Source organism: Microtus pennsylvanicus, chromosome 3 (genome assembly GCF_037038515.1).
Source record: "Microtus pennsylvanicus isolate mMicPen1 chromosome 3, mMicPen1.hap1, whole genome shotgun sequence".
Taxonomy (NCBI): Eukaryota; Metazoa; Chordata; class Mammalia; order Rodentia; family Cricetidae; genus Microtus; species Microtus pennsylvanicus.
The window spans coordinates 42,610,926-42,632,727 of record NC_134581.1 but is presented as its reverse complement, the minus strand read 5'-3'; the positions used below and the strand labels follow the sequence as shown (position 1 = coordinate 42,632,727).

Below are 21,802 nucleotides of genomic sequence, written 5' to 3'. Positions count from 1 at the left end.
GCCAATCTAGTGGTCCACATTCAACAGGGTTCAAGGCCATAACCAGAACTGATCTGTGGAAGGGTGAGCCACACCAGAGATGGACCTAGATCCTGCAGACACACTGGGCTTCAATTCCAGGGCAAACTGCAGAAAAACACAGATGGGAAAATATTCTGTCACATCACGCAGGGGGCCCAGAGAGCCACCGGCTGTCAGGAGAAGAGGAGAGAGCTTCAAAGACAGAGAAGAACCTGACCTAGGACAGTGATGCAGGGGAGAGGAGGAGGCTGATGAAGAGATGTAAAGGAACACTGGGCTGCAGGAGTTAGGGTCACAGCTGGCAGGCTTGGGAGGAGAGCCATGCACATCCACACATGAAGGGGTGTAGTGTACACGCAGTGTCTCTCTTAGTCAGGGCCTCTCTTTGGAGGATGATCAAGAACATGTCAGACTGACTTGATCTTCTGTCAAGTAAAAGCTGAGAACAAAGGTGTGATCCTAGAGGATAAGGGATCCTACACATTCCTCAGAGACCCGACTTTGACCCCATTTATAATTCACCGAACGTTCCCTCATGGCTGCCTCTGCTCTGTGGAAGCAGTGAGGGATTTAGGAGCCATCAGGTCCCCACACAGCCCTCTAGAGACAAGGCCCTGTCTCACAGGACACAATGTCCAGCCATCACCGCTTAGATGATCTCTGGTTTGTAAATCATGATTTTCAGGAACACAGTAAACTCTACTGAGAATGTTTGATGCTTCCTTTTGTAGTTTATTGTTTTCTTTTCTTTCCTTCTTCTTTTCCTTTTCTTTACTACAGGATTTCTGTATTATATAGTCCTGGCTCTCCTAGAACTCTTCTGTGGACTGGCCTCAAGCTCCCAGAAATCCACCTGCCTCACCATCTTGAGTGCTGGAATAAATGTGTGTCCCACCATGCCTGGCCTTCTTTGTTTCTGACTGTGGTCATTATATATTTTCTCTGTAGACGTGCACACTGTGATAAGGTGACCACAAGGCATTTTAATTCTTCTCTACTTGTAGCTCATGATGTAGCCAGTGCTTGTGCTTTAGGTTATCTGTGATTTTCATATTGCTGGGATATTTAAGTAAATGTCATAAACTGTAACTGAGACAGTGCTATTATTAAATCTTCTCACAACCAGAAATGTTGAAATAAATGTTAAATAAATAGCCAAAATCAGATAGGAAGATTAGCCCCATATGGTGTTGGCATGCGTGTCTCTACAAAGATACTGAGACCCCAACTCAGTTCCCCCTGAGCAATTCAGTCCTGTCAATCATGACGCAGTGAAGGTTGGGAGTCTGAGCTGATGCTGTACAGGGAGGATGTATTGTAGCTCAGCCAGGTGTATTTCAGATTCCAGAGAACCAAGGAGAGCAGACACAGGAGAGGACAGACACAGGGTGTTCTCTGGTGACTGATGTTCCCTGCAAATGAGGCCTCTGCCCACGGGACTGAACGGACAGGACAGGGAGAGGAATGTCCTGAAATCCCGGTGCTCCATCATTTCAAACTAAGGGGAGGAGCCATGATGTGCAAGGGGCTAAGCCCTTATCCCATGTGGAAAATGTACATAGGGTGGCGGTGTGAAGGCTGTGAAATGTGCAATGACAGAGAAAGGTCACCTGAGCTTTAGAGAGGAGGTCGCGTGCCTGATTTCTCATGCTGCCTCTTGCATCATAGGCCTGTGTCTGCAGTTGTATACCTGCCAGGAAGAGTCAGAGACTCCTTTGGGAGACTTGGGAAGAAGTAGTGGCCATAGCTCAACCCTATATGCTCATAGTCTGTCTCCTTTAATTTGGCAGGTGTTGAAGAGCCACGGACAAGACTACCTTGTTGGCAACAGGCTGACCAGGGTGGACATTCACCTGCTGGAAGTTCTCCTCTATGTTGAAGAGCTTGACTCCAGCATTCTTGACCCATTTCCCCTGCTGAAGGTAAGAGAGGCAGAAAAGCACCCACACATACTTGCCTCTTAGGATATAATATTCCTCTGGGCTGCTGAGTGCCTAACCTCAGGCCTCCAAACTGAGCTACTAGATCCTGGTTACATGCATAAAAATAATCTTTTTACATATTGAGTTTTAAGACTGGAACCCAAAGAAGACCATTTTGCCTTTTATCATGAAAAAGACACAGGACACCACAGCTCACTCCCTGGACCCCTGTTCCTTGCAGGCTGCTTCTGGCCTTCATCTTCCATCTCATGTGGTCTGTCTTTGCACACTCGGTGTCTGAGCAGGTCTCTGTCATGTTGACCCCTTCCTCTGCTCTGACTCCTCAGCACTCTGCTTCTCTCTCCATGGTCCCCACCATGCTGTCTTCCCCCTTCCCCCAGTGACCCCATCCTAATCTACAGTGTGAAAACTGACTGTGAGTTGCTCCTGGTCAGACTTGGAAATTTTCGTTTCCATTTCCTACTCAGTTTTTCACGTCTTCACTTTTCTTTGGTAGTCTCTGCTTTACACCCGAGAGACAGAGTGCCCTGTGCTCTGCACCACACTCTGCACAGGGGGTGTCCAGGGGCCTGAAGAGAAGGCAGTTGGATGTCAAAGGAGGTTTTAAGGAAATTATGCTGAGCTATGGTTTCTAGCTCATGGATTTTTCGTTCTTCTCAAGTCTATTCTGGGCCTGTTTCAAGGTTGTGTGCTGAGAGAGGCTCAGATGTTTTGCACTGTGCACACAAGCAGTTCTGACTCTCAGGCTGTGTGTTCTGGATTACAGGCCCTGAAGAGCAGAATCAGCAGCCTGCCCAATGTGAAGAAGTTCCTACAGCCTGGCAGCCAGAGAAAGCCTCCCTATGATGAGGAAATCATTGAAAAGGCAAAGAAGATTTTTAAGTTCCAGCCAAGTTAAATTGGCAGAGGCCACAGATACCAGTCTTTGATGTTTTGCAAAAATGAGGAGCAAGTGTGGATCCTGGCTATTGTGAGATAATAAAGAGGAACAAATGCTATATGTGTCTCATGTGTTCAAATTATTGACCTGGGATTGTGTGCATCACATTTGATGAGTTCAGCAAGCAGTCATCACTACAAATAAAAACAAAATTTGTGAAAACAGAAAAAAGCTAAATAAAAATACACTAGCAAAAAAAAGGAATAACTAACATCAATGTAGAATAAACCAAAAACTTTAAAAGTAAAATTAGTTTACAAGTGGAGAAGATAAAAAGAAAAATGGAAAAAAAATTAAAGATTGCAGGTTTGATAGACAGGTATTAGGTAGGTAGTGAAAGATTTTTTTATAAAAAGAAAAATTAATGAAGGAAAGACAAGACAAAATATAAAATTTAAAATAGTTAGAGACAATCTGGAGAGCTGGCTCAGAGGTGATAAGCCATGTTGCTCTTGCAGAGGACCCAGGTATAGTAATAGGAACGGCGGGGCTGCGTTCCCAGCACCCCGGCCGCCTGGCTAGCTTATGCCCTGAAATAATTACATGGACACTGCATTCTTTTAATCACTGCTTGGCCCTTTAGCTCTAGCCCTTACTGGCTAATTCTGATATCCCGATCAACCCATCTCTAATAATCTGTGAGCACCGGTCTTAGTGAGCACCGGTCTTACCGAGAAGATTCTAGCCTATGTCCATCCTGGGTAGGAGCTTCATCATGTGTGTCTGCCCAGGAGCGGAGCATGGCGTCTCTTCTCCAGAAAGGAGAGCTGTCCGTCTCTGTCTAAGGCATCTTACCTCACTTCCTCTTCCTCCCAGCATTCTGTTCTGTTTACTCCACCCACCTATGTTCTAAGCTATGAGCCCAAGCAGTTTGTTTATTACTTAACCAATGAAATCAACAGATTGATATGACACTCCCACATCACCCAGGTTAGGGCCCAGCATTTGTCACTCCAGCTCTAGAGAACCTGATGTTCTCCTCTGGCCTCTGTGGTCACTGGACACCCGTGATACACATACATAACTGTAGGCAAAACACCTCAACACACAGAATAAATATTGAAAATACTTTAATAGTAATAATAAAAGAGGAAAATACACATTAAGCAAAATAACATTAATAGAAACTATCTTTAAAATGTTTTTCTATCTTTAACCTGGTGTGGTGACACATGACTTTAATTCCAGCACTTGGGAGGCAGAGCTACATGGATCTATGTGAGTTTGAGGCCAGTCTTGTCTGCATAGTGAGTTCTAGAACACTCAGAGCTACAGAATAGTGGTGCCCTCTCTCAAAAAATGCAGAAGAATATTCTGTCCTTGTCCTCACTGGAAGACCTGACTTCACGTTTTCCATGCAATATCAAATATCCAGGCCCAGTCCTGTCCTGAACATCTTCTGTTGAGGTCTAGCCTGGTGGGTCCTTCTAATCCTCCTCTCTGCATACCTCTGCTTCCTCAGGTCTAGCCTGGGCTCCACACCACTGCCCTGGTGTATTCTGGTGAGATCCACTTCCACTGCCATCAACCTCCAGCTCAGGCCAGCATGCACATCTGCACACACGTCAGCCCCTCCCCAGCTGTGAGGGGCACAGAGCCCTTGTGCTCACAGATAAGCTCTAGGGAACCAGGAATGCCAAACACACAGGGTTGTCCCTTCAAAGAGAGGGAGGCATTACCTGTTTCCCACCCAGGAGGCTGGGAAACAAGGGAGGTTAACAGCCTGGTGGCCTTTGAGCTATCTGTGTATCGAAGAGCACACCGGATCCTCTACAATGGGAGGGAAAAGAACAAATCATTAAATTATGTGAAAACATCATAAGGAATTATATTATTTCATATTTACCTAAAATTACACGAGTGTGCTCACTAGCCTTATGTCAGCTTGACAAAACTAGAGTTATGAGGGAAGAGGGAAGCTCAACTGAGAAAATATGGCTTGTAGGCTCACCTGTGGCACATTTTCCTAATTAATAATTGACACAAAATGGCCCAGCCCATTGTAAGCGGTGGCACCCATGGGAAGGTGGTTCTGGGTATATAAGAGAGCAGACTGAAGAAGCCTGCAGGAGCCATCCCGTAACCAGCAATTCTCCATGGCCTCTGCTTCAGTCCTGCCTCTAGGCTCCTGCCTTGAGTTTCTATCCTGACTTCCCTGGGAGATGGACTACAAGCTGTAAGATGAAGTAAACCCTTTCCTTCCCAAGTTTCTTAGGACCATGGTGTTTATCACAGCAACAGAAACCTAAGACAACAGATAGGGTATTTGTAGAACTGTAATTTTCAATGGAGTTATGCACTTGGGGTCATAATGCTCTCCCTCAAAGTCCCGGACTACGTATTACAAGTCTCACTACCAGGTATGAGGCACTCCCCTTTGAGTTGTTGGCCAGAGGCATGTAAGAGACTCCCCAAACAACATAGGCCATTATGTTGTCCTTGAAAGGAAGGGCCCATGGCTAAAGACACCACACACTTCTGACACAGGACTTGGAGGATTCCAGCTGGGACTTCCCTGAAAGCCTCCCCGCTGAGGACTCGCTTCCATAACACCAGCTGGGACTGTGCAGGCTGCCAGGGGAGAAAGGCGACCCATAACCCTACCTCGCTGTGATGGCCATGACCCCAAACAACAAGCAGCATGGCAAGTTCATATCTTGACAGTCACCAAGAGCTATCTAATTGGACCTAAGCTTTGATCAACATAAGAAAAATCAAGATAGTAAGAGCCTTGTTCTGCCCACTGACGTGTCTCCCTATACAACTCCTACTCTATCTGAGGACCCAGGAAATGACCAGGGAGCCATGTCATCGAGGTTGTTTCTGACACTGAGAAAATCAGCAAAGTCAGCTCCTAAACGTTAGCAAAAACACTAGAAGTAGCCGCTTAATTTTTTTGAGTTTATAATCTAATTACATCATTTTCCCTGCCTTGATCCCTCCAAATTCTTGAACACACCCTCCATGTTCTCTTTCAAATTCACAGACTCTTTTCTCTCTGTTGTTACAGCATATACATGCCTGTATATACATTTATATCTATCTACTTTTTAAAAGTACCTTATTGGCGGCTGGAGAGATGGCTCAGTGGTTAAGAGCATTGCCTGCTCTTCCAAAGGTCCTGAGTTCAATTCCCAGCAACCACATGGTGGCTCACAACCATCTGTAAAGAGGTCTGGCACCGTCTTCTGGCCTTCAGGCATACAGACAGAATATTGTATACATAATAAATAAATAAATAATTTTAAAAAGTACCTTATTGCTGGGCAGTGGTGGTGCATGCCTTTAATCCCCTGCACCCAGGATGCAGAGGCAGGCAGATCTCCATGACTTCCAGCCTGGTTTACAAGAGCTAGTTCCAGAACAGCTGAGATGGTTACACAGAGAAACTCTGTCTCAAAAAAAAAAAAAAAAAAAAAAAACGCTCTCCAAAACGAACTGAAAACAAACAAACAAAAAAATGACTTTGTTTTGCTCTTAAAAGCAGGTCATCCTGTGTAGGCCTGCCTGCTAAGAATTTAAGGTCTCCTGGCCTCTTCCTTCCAGGTGCTGGGATTGAGGGCATGAACCATCACGCTGATTAAAATTATACCATTCAAGAGAGTGTTATGTATTTAAGATTTAACATAACTTAAATTAGTAAGACTGTATCTTAGATATAAAAAGCCAGACAGTGGCACCTGCACTCAGGCGACATGGGGGGCACAGAAGCAGCTGGTTACACAGAGGTTTACAGAGAGATTGAAATAGAGAACCACAAAGAATACAGTCTACTTGTAAGGTAAGTGTTGACTTCTTAACTGTGAAACTAGATATAAAATCATTCTGCACCCTTTACTTTTGACCTGCTAAGTCCTGCATTCAGTAACTCCAGGCCCCACAGGCATGATAAGAGTCATCTGAACACAATGGACTCTCAATCACTCATCTTGCCTCTGTTCTCAGCACCTGTCAATCTGCTCCCTCCACCCAGGCTCTGGCTCTTACCTCCTCTGCCTGTCATTGGGGCTTGAAGATGTCAGTTATCCTCCTTTGCCCCTGTACTGTCAGACTCCTCATCCCATTGCCATTTTCTCACAAGTAAGTTACGTGCTTACAGCTCTCAACCTCCATGTTCAGCCTCCACCCCCCGAAAGAAAGGAAGAGAGAAAGAAAGAAAGAAAGAAAGAAAGAAAGAGAGGGAGGGAGGGAGGTAGGAAGGAAGGAGACAGGGAGGGAGGAAAGGAGGGAGAAAAAGAAAGAATGAAATTTACTCCTAGATTTTCTACCTGGAAGGATCTATTCTACTTACTATGGGTAAATCCCATGCAAGCATCTTCATGCAAAATCTCCCACTCAGTCTTCACAAAGGCTCAGACTGAAACTTCCCTGTTCCCTTGGATGCATGCAGTGAGCCCCATGCCGCACAACCTGGATGTGATGGTTTCCTTACAATTCCACAGCTGCCACACCTTTTCTCCCATCCCCCAGTTCCCTCCCTGAAACTCTGCTGGGATGCAGGCCCAGGTGAGAAGCCCATCTCCAGGAGGGGGCCCACAAGACTCCTCTAGAAAACCTTCACACACAGCCCTAAAGTCCAGGAGGAGCACAGAGTACTATAGAATGATGTCTTTTACCTCTTCCTCTCACCAGATAAAGATTAAACTGGGTGGTGGTTGCACAAGCCTTTTTAATCCGAGTGCTCAAGAGGCACAGGCAGGCAGATCTCAGAGCTCGAGGCCAACCTGGTCTACAAAGTGAGTTCCGGGACAACCAGAGCTACAGAGAAACCCTGTCTTGAAAACCAAACAAACAAAAGAAAAATAAAGCAAAAAATGCGACATTAGAAAGCAATAAAACCAAAAACCAAACAGGCTAGCTCTTTCCCATTTGAGTCAAATACACAGGCCCAGTTTCCCAGCTGCACCTTTTATTTATTAAAAACCATTAAAATTGATTAAAAAATCATTTAAAACTGGAACATTGCAATAATAAACCAGGAAATAGTTCATAAAACTGGTATCACCCACCCCTCCCACCTGTCATGGCACAAACAGATCTGGAGCTTGATGTCCCAGTCTCCAGGCGCAGGCATTTCCACAGCAAGGCTCCTGTCCCCGTGGTGAAGTCATGGCCAAGCATGTCTTCTAAACAATGGATGCCGCACAGTCCTCCACCTTAAATAAAGTATCTCCTCAAGGACCACAGCACAGGACTTTGCAGGCCTCTGGCCCAGGCTCTGGCTAAAAAGGAAGCAGCTGTTGAGGCCCATGCTGGCACAGGGATTTTACAGGGTGGGTTTGGACTTGGGCACACCCCAGTGCTCTGGGCGGCTTGTTAAAGCCCAGGTCTATGTCTCACTCTCCAGTCTCTGGGTGTGTGATAGTGGAGAGGGTGCCTGAGTGGATTAAGACTTTTAATCAGTGCCCAGGTGACCCTGACTCTGCTGGGCCTCAGACTGGCTGTTGAGAAGCACAGTCAGGTAAAGCTAAGCCATGGGCCAGGCAAAGAGATTTGACAGATTGCATCCCTCTAGGGAGAGCAGCTCCCTAGGTACCCAATTCCACAGGTGAAAACCACAAACAAGATCTTCCCTATTTACATCAAATACATAATCCCCTTCAATGGCTGCAGTTTGCTGGTCTTACTCTGAAAGATCACACCTAGAGATTGTTAGATTGGCTGGTGGTTCTCAGAACTCTACTCTCTGCCCTTGTCCTTTAGACAATGGAACTAACTAGAGGGAACACAAGAAGTGGGGAAAGTGGCCTTTTCAGATCCCCCGAGAAGAAAATGCCTTCTACCAGGATACACGAACTCATTTACCTCGATTTCGTTTCATCCGGAGCTTGCAAGCCAGCGACACGATGAGAACCAGTGAAAAATCCCTTTCTTCTCTCAACCCATAAAGGTACAGGAGCTTGCCATCTGGGTCTGGCTTAACTTTTATCAAAACCCTGTAGGTATCCTCGAAGACTGGTATTAGTTCATGTTGCAAACCTGGGAAGGGAAGAGGATGCTCAGCCAGGAGCAGGAGCAGCAGGAGCAGCAGCAGCCCCCAGGAAGACTGCCAGTTAAGATGGGAAAAGTAAAAAGAAAAGGGCACTTACGTGGGGCCCCCTTAAACTTGGCTGACATCTTATCTACCTTTCTAAGAGATGCTGGATCAGGGACCCACTGTGCCAGGTAGTTTGATGACAATTACCAGACTATGTTCAACTATCTTATTCTCCAAGGGCACAGGCTCCTACCATACTCACCAAACAATCCTTTGAAAACCCACAACTCCAGGCGGATTGGCAGACGATTAACACAGGGATAGAAAGTCGGAACTACCTCTTGGCCAACACCAACAATGCGTTGGAAATACAAGGGAAATCTGAAGTTCCTCCTTGACCTGCAAGAAAGGGGCATCAGACAGTCTTCTTTGGCCGCATCTCCTTCTAAAGATGCCTTCTGTCCTCTCCTTCCCATTGATTCCCAAGCCCAGTGCTTCTCTTCCAGTTACTATTCGTTTACAGTCTGTCTTGCCATCTGTGAACCCTAGAACACTACACAAGAATCCACACGTGAGTATTGACAAGGGAGCTTCTGCCGATGAACCAGCCATGTAGGGCTCTGTCTGACCTGGGACACCACGTGCCAAGAATCTAGAGTCAGGGGAGGCTGCGGTCAATGGAACCCACACCTTCTCTGAGGAGTCCCTGATCCCCCAAAGACTCCATAGTTTCATAGAGGTCCATCTCTACCTCACATAAGATCTGTCCCACAGTCCCAACCTTATACTAACTTCCAGGGTCATACATTGTGGACCCTGGACACAGACCTCAGTTCTGTTGGGCTGAAAGTCATTCAACTAATTGTTGGCAGAAATCTAGATTGCCCAGGAGGAAGCCAGGGCTGAAACTCTGAAGGGAAGGAATCTACACTTTGCCCCAAGGTCTGAGGAGAGGTGAGAATGCAGGATCCTTTTAAGCGGGCATTTTACAGTCCCCAAGACAGCAGGCACCTGGAGGAAGCCAGTGGGCTTGCTAATACGCACATACTTCCATTGCCCCCTCTCTCAACCCAGCACACTCAGCACTACCTGTTTCTGTTTTCATCCTGCTCCTCTCTTGTGTCTCCAGGTTCACTGGGACTATGGCTTCTCTTCTGTCCCCGATCACGCATGCTCATGGTTGGTAGCCTGCCAGAGCACTATGGGGTCTGTGAGTGGTGGAAGCCAGATCCATCCTGAAGCTTTGGAATCGCCCTAACCCTTTTAGTCTGCTTCCGGGTTGCCCACCTCACTAACAAGCCTATTGAAGCAAATAATTTACCACACCTGTGAGTGTGTTGCACTCGAGAGTCTGAGATACACACGCTGGGGACTTTGCAGTCCTGATAGAGGACTATGATTTCTGACACCAGCAGAATGGGGCTGCTGGGATTTGAGTATTATCAGAATTCTTCCAAGCCAGAAGCATTCAGGAAGGCTGTGTGCAGAACCCTGGCTATTGAACCTTGGGTGTAGTCCTGATTTGACTGTTTCCATGTGTGATCATGGGCAATTATTTTAGTAAACAGTTTTTGAGTCAGAAAAAGAATATACAAAGTAGGGCAGGAAATGGAGCTCAGGAGTTAGAGCTGCTGTACCTGAGCTACTGCTGGACTCTCGTCTGATACAGTCTCAGGGGATGATGCTTCTGCTCTGCCCAGGCATGTTCAACCCTCCAGCTGGCAGGGAAGGAAAGAGGTGGCTGTAGCGACTTTGCTGCCTGAACACTTTGCTTTCAATATGGTTATCAATTAAGTAAGTAATTAAATTAGTGTATTGTGTGCATGCACGCATGTGCATACCTGTGCAGGTCAGAGGACAACCCTTGCGTTGGCTCCCTCATTCCAATTTTAGGTGAATTCCAGGGATCCAGCGCTGTGTGAAAAGTGCTTTACACACTAAGTTATCCCACTGACTCTATAATAACCTCTTCTTTAAAAGGAGAGATTTAGTTACTTTTATTTTATCCCTTTGAGTTTTTGCCTGCTACTTTGTATGTGTACCACATGCAGCAGTACCCTGGGAGGCCAGAAGAGGGCATCAGATTCCCTTCCCATGCTTCACTAAAAAGTGGAGTTCGAGGCAGTTTTTACCTGCTGCTGGGAACTGATATAGGGTCCTCTGTAAGAGTCTAAGTACTTTTAACTCCAGAATCATATGTCTACCATGAACTAAAGCTATTTTAAGATGGAGGCTTCTTGAATTGAAGGTTATGAGACATAGTCTTTCTCCATTCCTTCTTTCGTATTTTTCTTTCTTTCTTCTGCTCTTCCTATCTTACTTTTTTTTCTTTTTTGGGCTAGAGGAGATTGAACCTAGAGCCTCCCATGATGCTCCACCACTTACCGGAACCATATTTTCAAAGACTGATGCTTTGTCACGGCTCCTGATGTAGCACAGATGTGTGTGTAGGTCCAACACCCTCTGTTAAGGTTGCAAATCCAGGCCAAATTGTCTTGAGGTGTCTTTGGTGTTTCTCATCTGCTATGGCCCACCTCTGTGTCTCACTGAGCATCCTTCCTTCATCAGGCAAAGCCCTTGAGTGGCATCAACAGACCTCTAACTTCCAAGAACTGAGCCACCATACCCTGAGTTTGTACAGCACCGACAATCATGGGGCCACATTGTGGTTTCCATGGTGCCGGAGTTCCCAATAACTAGAGGGTTTTACTGTCAGCCTGCCCAGACCCAGGAAAGACAAAGATTGGGATCAGATCTGGGTGAACATTTTCTTCAGTGTCTTGTAAGCAGTAACAACCTCTAGGACAACCATTCCCTTAGTCTCTTTCATGCCTGCTCGGCCATGTGACCGCCTGAAATCAGGAGGAGAAGGCCATTGTCCCAGGGTTGTAGTGCTGAAGGACAGAGCTGCTTGTCGGGCCCTTGGCACTGGTGACGATGTCAAGACGCTGCTGCTCCAGGCTGGGCCTGAGGGGCAGAATCAGGTGAGGGTCCCAGGTCTGAGTCAGCAAGAGAATAAACTGATGCCGCTTAAGCCTGGACGTAGGCCATGCCTGTGCAATAAAGGAACGGAAGCAAAACACCAAGAGAGTTTATGGCTATGGCTTCTACCTGGGCTCGAGATGCAGCTCAGATAAGGACCTTAGATCACATGATCCAAGATAAGTCAAGAATGTAGCTCCTACCTGGGACAGGGCCTAGAGGAGTAGCCTGACTGGGTCAAGAAGTGTGAGATTCTGGGTCAGAATCAGCTGGAGAGGGTGAAGAATTAGATCTTGCTTGAGCCTGGGCCTCCTGGAAGGAGAGTAGGTGGAGGGGACTTACTGTGAGTCAACAAGACAGCTCAAAGGTGCAGTACCTGCAATGACCAGGAGGGGCAGCATGGGGGCAGTGCTGCTTAGGATCCAGAGTCAGCTTGTGAGGAGTGTGCTTGTCAGGAGATTGGAGCTTCCTCCCGGGCCTCATCCTGGAGGGGCAGAGTCTCTGGATGACAGGAGTGGGGGTGGGGGTGGAGGAATGGGTGCCTAATCAGACTTGTTTGCTTTTAAATGAAGTGTTTTTAGTTTGCCTTTCTCTTTATGTGTGACACCAGGAATCCCAGCTCACACTTCAAACACACTAGCTACATACAGTGTTTTCCATGTTTATTATTTCAAAATAACCAGGATCTACAGCCACTACTCAGTTTTGAAAAACACCAGAGACTGGAATACAAGGACTCGGTAAATGCAGCTTTACTAAAACTTGAAAATCTTCCTGGCCTCTTCAATTTGTTTTGCATCAATGGGAGGTTTTCTCTGGCTGCCAGGCTGCAGGAACTTCTTCACATTGGGCAGGCTGCTGATTCTGCTCTTCAGGGCCTGTTATCCAGAAAACACAGCCTGAGAGTCAGAACTACTCGTGGGCACAGTGTAAAACATCTGAGTCCTTCCCAGCACACGACCAACTGCATCCTTGAAACAGGCCCAGAGAAGACGTGAGAGGAACAACAAATCCATGAGCTAGAAACCATTGCTCAGCATATTTTCCTAAGACCTCCTTTGACATCCAATTATCTTCTCCTCAGGCCCCTGGACACAGCCTGTACAGAGTGTGGTACAGAGCACAGAGCACTGTGTCTCTCGGGTGTGAAAGCAGAGACTACCAAAGAAAAGTGAAGACGTGAAAATATTAAAGTCTGACCAGGAATAACTCACAGTCAGTTTTTACACTGGAGATAAGGATGGGGTCACTGGGGAGTGGGGAGACAGCATGGTGGGGACCGTGAAGACAGAAGCAGAGTGCTGAGGAGTCAGAGCAGAGGAAGGGATCAGCATGACAGAGACCTGCTCCCACACTGAGTGTGCAGAGACAGGCCACATGAGATGGAAGATGAAGGCCATAAGCAGCCTGCAAGGAACAGGGGTCCAGGGAGTGAGCTGTGGGGTCATGACAAAAGACAAAATATTCTTCTTGGGGTACCACCTTCAAATCTCCATACACAGAAAGATTATAGTCATGTCTCAAACCAGTGTTTAGTAGCTCAGTTTGGATGCTGAAGTGTGGGCCCTCAGCAGCCCCCAGGCCACCATTATATTCTCAGAGCCATGCGTGTGCGGCTGCCTCTCTGAGGTGATCTCACCTTCAGCAGGGGGAAAGGGGCCAGAAGGCTGGAGTCAAGCTCTTCAACATAGAGGAGAACTTCCAGCAGGTGAATGTCCACCCTGGTCAGCCTGTTACCAACAAGGTAGTCTTGTCCATGGCTCTTCAAGACCTGCCAAATTAAATGAGACAGTTTATGAGCATATACAGTTGGGCTGGGGCCACTGACTTTCCCCAAGTCTCATAATGAGAGACTTTGCCTATATTTAACTTCTAGTAAAGAGTCATTACAAGGCTTGTACATTGTTCATGCATACTGAGAAAAGAATTTTAATCACTACATTGTGTTAGTTTTAATGTAATTGACCCCTCCAATCTTATAGAGCCTGGCAGTATTAAGGGGAGTGTTGGTGTGGGTATGGCCTTCTTGGAGGAAGTGTCACTGTGGGGCGGGCTTTGAGGTTGCCAATGCTCAGGATACCACCCACTGAGTGAGCTGACTTCCTGTTGCCTAAAAGCCAAGATGCAGACTACAGGACAAATGCTTGCAAGCCTCCATGGTCCCCATCAAAATGATAAGGGACTGGACATCTGTAAAAATGTGAGCCACCTCAATAAATGTTTTCTTAATAGGAGTTGCTGTGACCATAGTGTGTCTTCATAGCAGTGAAAACCCTAAGTAAGGCATAGACTTAGAAGCAAAAGTAAGCCTCCGCTGTTCTTGAGTGTATACTGCAATGTATATAGGGAACTCGGGATTCTCAGACATGAGTTAAGCCGTGATGGCTAGTTCGTGTGTCTCCTGAGAGTCTTAAGTGTCAGGACCATAGGCTACAGGGGACCCCATGAGGACCCGATGGCTCCTAAACCCTCACTGCTTCCATAGAGCAGGGCCGAGATGGGAGAACAGTCAGGGGATGGAATGAGACCCAGAGTGATGCTCTGTTGGTCTGACAGTCAGGCGCTGTTGGAACAGGGTCTGAGAAGGGAGTCATGGAAGATTCCCGAATGCTTGTGAGAAAACTCCAAGACGCCAAGGCAAGAGTCCTCTGACTCCAGCTTCTTCAAACATCGTAGACTTGTTCTTGCATTATGCTTTCATGCTCTTCCAAGTATAGTGGAGAGGAGTGAGTTCACCTCAGACGACTCGTTACCACAGGCTAGTGTTGTTTCTCTATATGCCCCTGTGGAAAACATATTTTGGGCACTTTCGGCTTGACCATCACGTGTGGCTTGCTCTTCTGACTGCATGGTTTACTCACGTGACTTCTCTTAGCCCTCAGAGTGAAAACAGTCTAATGCTCTGGATCGAGTTGGCTGTTGCGTGAGACTTCAGTTTGCCTTCAGTCTCCCAGTCCCATAGTCTCTAAACAGTAACTACGGTCTCTGAGGAACATGTAGGATCCCTTATTCTCTAGGATCACAGCTTTTTTTTTTTTTGCTTTTATTTGACAGAAGATCAAGTCAGTCTGATGTGTTTGTGATCTTCCTCCAAAGAGAGGCCCCAACTAAGAGAGACACTGCGTGTACACGGACACCCCTTCATGTGTGGATGTGCATAGCTCTCCTCCCAAGCCTGACATCTGTGACCCTAACTCCTGCAGGCCAGTGTTCCTTTACATCTCTTCATCAGCCTCCTCTCCCCTGCATCACTGTCCTTCTCCTCTGTCTTTGAAGCTCTCTCCTCTTCTCCTGACAGCCAGTGGCTCTCTTGGCTCCTTGTGTGATGTGACAGAATATTTTCCCAGTGTGTCTGCAGGATCTAGGTCCATCCCTGGTGTGGCTCAGCCTTCCACAGGTCAGGTCTGGTTATGACCTTGAACCCTGTTGAATGTGGACCACTAGACTGGGGTGACCCTGCAGTGCCCCTTCACAGGCCATTTTTATACAGCGTCCTGTGGGCAGAGAGCTGCAAGGGAGGCTCATGGAAGGTCAGTGAGGCAGCACCCTGTCCTTCCCAACCTCTGTCTTTCTCTTGTCCTGGGAACTCAGTGTCCCCAGACTTCAAACAGCCTACTTACTTTTTCATAGGCAGGCAAGTACCGGTTTTTGGTCTTGTCTTTTACCAAGGAGATCTTGGCTTCTCTTTGATAAGGGGAACATTTGACCACTTTCAGCATCATCTCAGTGAGATCTAAAGTACCCTCTGTATACATGTTGTTCCTGAAAGACAAAATTTTTCATAAGGTCTATGGTTTTCAGGTATTCACTATTTGATATTTCAATCTAAAAGTCGGAGAAATTTACATTGGAAGGTGTTTCCAAAGTTACTTCATCTAGTGGGAATAAAAATTTTTGTATTTAACAGATACATTAACTTTCCTCTAGGACATCCTGTCTGTTCAGATACAGTTTTTAAATTAATGACAAAGACACTGCCTTGGCCTGTTGATAGGGCAGAACTGAGGTAGGTGGGAAAACTGGACTGAATGCAGGGAGATAGAAGGGCAGAGTAGGAAGACGCTAAGGAGCCGCCACAGTCAGACATGCTGAATCTTTGCCGATTAGCCACTGCCACAGATTACTAGAAATAGGTTAAATTAATATAAGTGTTAGCCAATTAGAAGCTAGAGCTAATAGGCCAAGCAGTGTTTAATTAATACATTTTCTGTGTGATTATTTGGTTCCGGGCAGCTGGGACAAACAAGCAGTTCCTCCTTCCAAATATGATAAATCTTGTCCTACCCTCAAAACAAGATTTATAAAAGATAGGATTTAAAAACAATGCTTGTTTAATAAGACATTAAATCTGCATTTTAATCAATGCTTTATACACAGGAATGTACCTTGGTCTGGCAACTTGGTAATTTAAGAGTCACCCAGGTGATAATGTGTTGTAATATGAGCGGCGGGGCTGTGTCCCCAGCACCCCGGCCACCTGGCTAGCTTATGCCACGAAATAACAACACACAAATTGTATTCATTTAAACACTGCTTGGCCCTTTAGCTCTAGCCCTTACTGGCTAATTCTGATATCCCAATCAACCCATCTCTAACAATCTGTGAGCACCGGTCTTACTGGGAAAGATTCAGCATGTCTAACCTGGCGGCTTGCTTCATCGCGTGCGCCTGCCCTGGAGAGGGGAGCATGGCGTCTCTGCTCCAGAGAGCAGAGCTATCGAGTCTGAGCTCACTTCCTCTTCCTCCCAGCATTCTGTTCTGTTTACTCCTCCCACCTATGTTTTAACCTATGAGGCCAAGCAGTTTCTTTATTACTTAACCAATGAAATCAACAGATTGATACATGATTACTTTCACAGTATCCCCCAGAAAGAACGTCGCCTCCATGACAGCTGGAAGTAATTCTAGAGGACGATGTCCCCTCTCCCAGTAAAGTTTGCCCTTGGGTTTAGGGACATCATTTAGGGGTTGATTATAATTAGTATATGATTAAGGGTTGGGGGAGGAGTTTTATAAGCTCAGGGATCATTTTGAAAAAAAAAAGAGGGATGATGGGATAATAGATTTATAATTGTGAGTTACTGTTTTTAGACAAATATATTGGTATCGATTCTTGTATATTGATACAAAGTTAAATTATATTGACTATTGTATGCATGCATGTTTCTACCTCTGTTTAAAACATTTTTTTATGTATTGACATATATTGTATTGATATATATATTGTATATATTTACCATATTGCAGTGTACATTTCTACCTCTGATTAAGATACTTATATATTGTCTGTGTATTGATATATATTTACCATATTGCAATGTATATTTGTACAGTGTTTATATTTGGAGGTCATTATCCTCATTTTTTACACAGTTGTTTATTGTCTTAGTCTTTAAGTTAGATAGATATTGAGAATTATATAGATTAATAGTCATCTAAGTTTGTCATTTATAATTAGACTAATCAGGTTCTTTAGATATATAGAAATTATACTCAGTATAGATAGATAATCTTCAACTTCTTCAAAGAGCTGTAGAAATGGCCTTTAATCTAACTCAGAGTTTTGTGGTAGTGAGACACAATTGCTCCTGGCAACACCGCTCTATTCCCGAGAGAACGTTGAGCACCAAAGACACTCCACCTGGAGCCTTTCTTTTTGGCAGAACTGGCCTTTGGGCAAAAAAATGCCCATACCTCAACCACTGACAGAGAAACAGAGCATGCGTCAATGGATAAAACAGGACTGTCATATCCTGCCAAGACAGGGTAGGGTAGTTTTGAAAAGTTGCTTGCCTTTGAAAATGGTATGTGAGTTATATTAGGCCTTAGCCAAAGTTGGTTGCTTCAACGCTGTAAACATGACTTTGGGTGATTGCCCAGGTAGCTAGTTGTCTCTGTGATTTGTTGCATGTTTTGGAAGTTGTTTTACTGAACTTCCTAATTACCCAGGTAACATTATTTCCCTTCTCAGATCGTCGATGGGGTTGAAGACTATATAAATGTAGTTACTTTCTCTCATGACTTGGCCAAGTTATTTATTATACAAGACCTAAGCTAGTTAGAATAGGATATTTGTACTTATTGTATATAATTTCATAGTAGGTTTAGAACTCTCTTACTTAAACAAAAGGGGGAGGTGTTGCGGGAGGTCCATCCGCTCCTCCAGCCTATAGCCACTGAGATACCAGCCCATTGGGGCGTGGTCTCTCTCCCTTTAAAAAAGTGGCCACTTCCCTCTCCTCTCTCTCTTCACTTCCTGCTCTGCCAGCGACTAGACTCCCTTCCTGGTTGCACAGAGGGCTGTTGTCTGGGACGGTGATCTGTAAGTTTTTTCCCCTTTAAATAAATACCACCCTATTAATCATAATTCCAAACTGGTGTGGCATTGTTTGTGACTTACGCCTTCAATAATGGTTGTAAAAACAAAAAGAGACCATAGGGAACAGATGGGGGAGAGTCTTCTGTTTTGTGTTAATTTCATTGGTTAAATAAAGAGACTGCCTTGGCCCTTTAACAGGTCATAAAATTAGGTAGGCGGAATAAACAGAACAGAATGCTGGGAGAAAGAAGCTGAGTCAGGGAGTCGCCATGAGTCTCCCACTCCAGACAGATGCAGGTTAAGATCTTTCCTGGTAAGCCAGCTCATGGAGCTACACAGATTATTAGAAATGGGTTAGATCAATGTGTAAGAGCTAGTCAATAAGAAACTGGAACTAATGGGCCAGGCAGTGTTTAAAAGAATACAGTTTCCGTGTAATTATTTCGGGTAAAGCTAGCCGTGCGGGTGGCCGGGTGCCAAAAAGTAGCCCGCCGCTTATAACACAACAGCTGAGGTTTGCGAATGTATGGGAGGGCTACAGTTCCAAAGAGAGTCCAGTGGCTATGGTGACCTAAACAGTTTTAGAAATGCCAATGCCAGGTGATAGTCACCAGAAGCAGCAGCCACAGTGAAATGGAGCAGGCTGAGAGCCGGAAGCCAGGCTATGTATACAAAGCTGAGGGTAGGGCCAAAGAGATGAGCTAAACCTCCTCTCAAACACAGAAAACTGAAAGTATTATAAAGGAATCCATGATGTTGAACTTAAATTGCTCGAGCAATTTAATTTTGCCTTATACAGATTATGGTTATACCGTGTTCTCTGCCTCTTAATATAAAAGAGGGTACTTTATCTTTTGGAATAGCAGGAAGACATTTGAGTTATTTTAAAACTTTTTCAGGACAGTTTTTAAAGTACTTAAATTCATAAGGCTAAAGACATTTTTTTTTGGAATGCTTCACGAATTTGCGTGTCATCCTTGCGCAGAGGCCATGCTAATCTTCTCTGTATCGTTCCAATTTTAGTATATGTGCTGCTGAAGCGAGCATGCTAAAGACATTTTAAAGGTTATAAAATTTTTTTATAGGCTTAATATTTAGACTGAAAATAAAAAGCTCAAACATAGGGCTACAGCCATAAGTCTCACATACCAGAAACTGGGGTGTTAATTTCTTCTGATGCAGCAAGACAATGACCTAAGCAGTCTGGCAAAGGGCTTGAGACAGTTTCTCAGCCCAGTGAACCTGACGCTTTGGGGGTTAAACCACTTTTTACAGGGGTGTGAAAGGACCGCCTGTATGTCACGTGTTTACATTAAGATTCCTAACAATGAAAGAACTGCAATTCTAAAAGAGCAACGTGAAAATTTTGAATGGGGGGGGGGGGTTACCACAGCATGGGAAACTGCATTAGAAGTCCAAAACATTGGGAAAGTTAAAAACCAATGGCTTAGAATATGTCTCTCCTTACTCAAGGTTTATTTAGGCCTTAGAATGGATGTCTAGCCTCCTTGTCTTTGCTAACTTTGCTAAGCTCAAGCTTTTTGGATAAAATGAGTTATTAAAGATTTTTATTTTAATATTAAAAGAGATCCAAGTCAAGATCATTATTTTTAGGGCTAAACCTAACAGAAATGGGATATAAAGCCCAAGTCTTATAAGAGTTGCTAACTTACTGTAGAATGTTAGGGAACACAAGTAAACAGTCAGCCATCCTTATAAATGATCAAATTCTTTCATTATGATCATGGTAAGTGATGACATAATTAATTACAGGGATAAGCCTTTTATGAAAGAGGCTGTTCGTTCGTTCCCAGCAACTCATACCAACAAAGTTTTGGCGGGTTCAATTGGGGACATCTGTCTCCTGTGGGCGGCAATATGGCTTCTCTTTGACTTCACCTTCTTTCTCCCAGCATTCAGTTCTGCAATAGAATAAGGTACTCTGGTCCTTTATGCAGAAGCAAAGAGGACGTTCAGTTTATAATTTGGTTGTACTCAAAGATCAGAGTTATAAGCCCTGGTAGCCAAGGATGGTCACTGCTGTAGAAAAATCTGTTAGCTAATAGTTTTTAGGCCCCAATACCATCCCCTTGAGTCCCTAGGCAGTAGGACCTGTGATTGGGTCCTGTCGTCTGTAATTGTGAAGAGGGGTATGTATGGCTCAGTCATAATAGGCTCAATAGAGATCAGCCAGTCAAAGAGCAGGCCTGAGTTTCAGGTTACCCTAAGGCAAACCTGGTTCCAGAAAAGACCACAAACTGAGACCACTCAGGCACTGCCCAGGAATGGGACAGTCAAGGGGAAATACCTAGTGTTCCAAAGACTAGGATACCTGACATTGCCATCTTTGTAGATAGGATCACCAGATGTCCCTTAGTCCAGCACACACCAGTTCCCATTCACCAAGACACCCCAACCTCTGCTGTGATAAAAATCCTAACCCAATTTGGATCATTGCTCTCCAATCTCACTGCTATGTCAGATGGATGCAGGGTCGAGGCTCAATCTTGAATAACAGCTCTTGGCTTTTGTTTACAAGGACAGACTCCATAGTGTTTTTTGGGTGACCCTGCGATCTGGGCATAACAATATGAACCAGAATCAAACGCAGCTAGAGTCAATGGTACTGAGCAGGGAATATGATAAATTATATTACAATTACATGAGTAGAAATTACATTTTACTTTAGAACCAGCTCTTTTGTACAATTAATGCATGCTAAATAGAGCATTGAAAAACTGTTTTCCACTGATGCAGACATAGAACTTGTAACACAGATTATAAGAGAGAGAACTGACCTAGTGAGAGTCCAGACTTCTGCTCAGCTCAGCTCCCCAGCTCCTCCTCCAGATGAGTGTGGGAACTACTTTAATAAGGTGACCATTCTCACCAAAGGGGTGGAAACCCAATAGGGAAGAGCCACTTCCATCGACTCCCACAGAGTTCAGGATTCCAGAGCTTCAAGATAGACTAGCAACATGACAAATCAGAGGAAGGGACCTATGAGGCCCCGTCCATTCCTGAAAGTCTAGAGTCCTTCACTGTAGTTCCTGCAGGCCTATAAATAACCTCACACAGGCTTTGCTTTCTATACACAGGTCTAAAGAAACTCAGCAGCTCTCTCTCTCTTTCTCTCTCTCTCTCTCTCTCTCTCTCTCTCTCTCTCTCTCTCTCTCTCACACACACACACACACACACACACGCGTGCGCACGCACACACACACACACACACACACACACACACACACTCATACATATCTCTTAGAGGGGTAGGGAGGAAGAAGGAAAAAGTTCCTAAGACTCTTATATACTATGACATTCTTTAATTGAGTCAACCCACAGAGTCCTCAGCTAGAATAACAAAATGTGACTTTAAACTACTGAGTTTAGGAGATACCTTGTAAAGTAATTCCTAAATTACAAAATTTACAAATTGCCTTAAATTCAAGGCTAGTCTGAAGTACAGGTTAAACTGAATCCTGCGTATTGGTAATACCATGATATCTGTCTTAACCTTTGTCCTGTTTTAATCTGGAGCTAAAGGGAGAAAAGAATTTCACAATTCACACTTAACTTCACCTGGATGGCCATCAACACACTGTCCCAGCATGCTCTGGGTC

The 21,802-nt window shown here is 45.0% G+C and overlaps 3 protein-coding genes and 1 non-coding gene across 6 annotated transcripts in view; 2 read left to right on the top strand and 2 right to left on the bottom strand.

Moving 5' to 3' along the window:
* Nucleotides 1-2,962, top strand: part of LOC142845791 (glutathione S-transferase A2-like) — a 30,894-nt gene extending 27,932 nt beyond the window's left edge. For all 3 annotated transcript variants that reach the window (XM_075965143.1, XM_075965145.1, XM_075965144.1), the window contains exons 6-7: nucleotides 1,812-1,943; nucleotides 2,731-2,962. In XM_075965143.1, the coding sequence (XP_075821258.1) occupies nucleotides 1,812-1,943; nucleotides 2,731-2,862 (264 nt within the window). In that variant the 3' untranslated portion in view covers nucleotides 2,863-2,962. The remainder of the gene's footprint in view (nucleotides 1-1,811; nucleotides 1,944-2,730) is intronic.
* Nucleotides 2,963-12,437: 9,475 nt separating this feature from the next.
* LOC142845797 (glutathione S-transferase A2-like) lies at nucleotides 12,438-20,072 on the bottom strand. Its single transcript, XM_075965153.1, has 4 exons — nucleotides 20,007-20,072; nucleotides 15,484-15,625; nucleotides 13,503-13,634; nucleotides 12,438-12,741 (listed from the first exon to the last, which is right to left on the bottom strand). Exons 2-4 carry the CDS (start codon nucleotides 15,616-15,618, stop codon nucleotides 12,619-12,621), a joined length of 390 nt encoding a protein of 129 aa, XP_075821268.1. The 5' UTR covers nucleotides 15,619-15,625; nucleotides 20,007-20,072; the 3' UTR covers nucleotides 12,438-12,618.
* The window catches only part of LOC142845795 (glutathione S-transferase A2-like), a 70,428-nt gene continuing 67,060 nt past the window's right edge, over nucleotides 18,435-21,802 (top strand). Inside the window, exon 1 of the mRNA XM_075965151.1 lies at nucleotides 18,435-18,495. The gene's annotated coding sequence lies outside the window, so the exon portion shown is untranslated. The remainder of the gene's footprint in view (nucleotides 18,496-21,802) is intronic.
* Nucleotides 19,123-19,229, bottom strand: LOC142847492 (U6 spliceosomal RNA). Its single transcript, XR_012910239.1, has one exon. It is a non-coding gene; the product is annotated as a U6 spliceosomal RNA (small nuclear RNA).

Bases quoted from the DNA above. Each gene is read 5' to 3' on its own strand.
- LOC142845797 (XM_075965153.1), bottom strand. From the start codon at position 15,618: ATGTATACAGAGGGTACTTTAGATCTCACTGAGATGATGCTGAAAGTG. The intron at 13,635-15,483 runs GTAAGTAGGCTG...TTAATTTGGCAG, and splicing joins ACTTGCCTGCCTATGAAAAA to GTCTTGAAGAGCCATGGACA. The intron at 12,742-13,502 runs GTGAGATCACCT...TCTGGATAACAG, and splicing joins CCCCTTTCCCCCTGCTGAAG to GCCCTGAAGAGCAGAATCAG.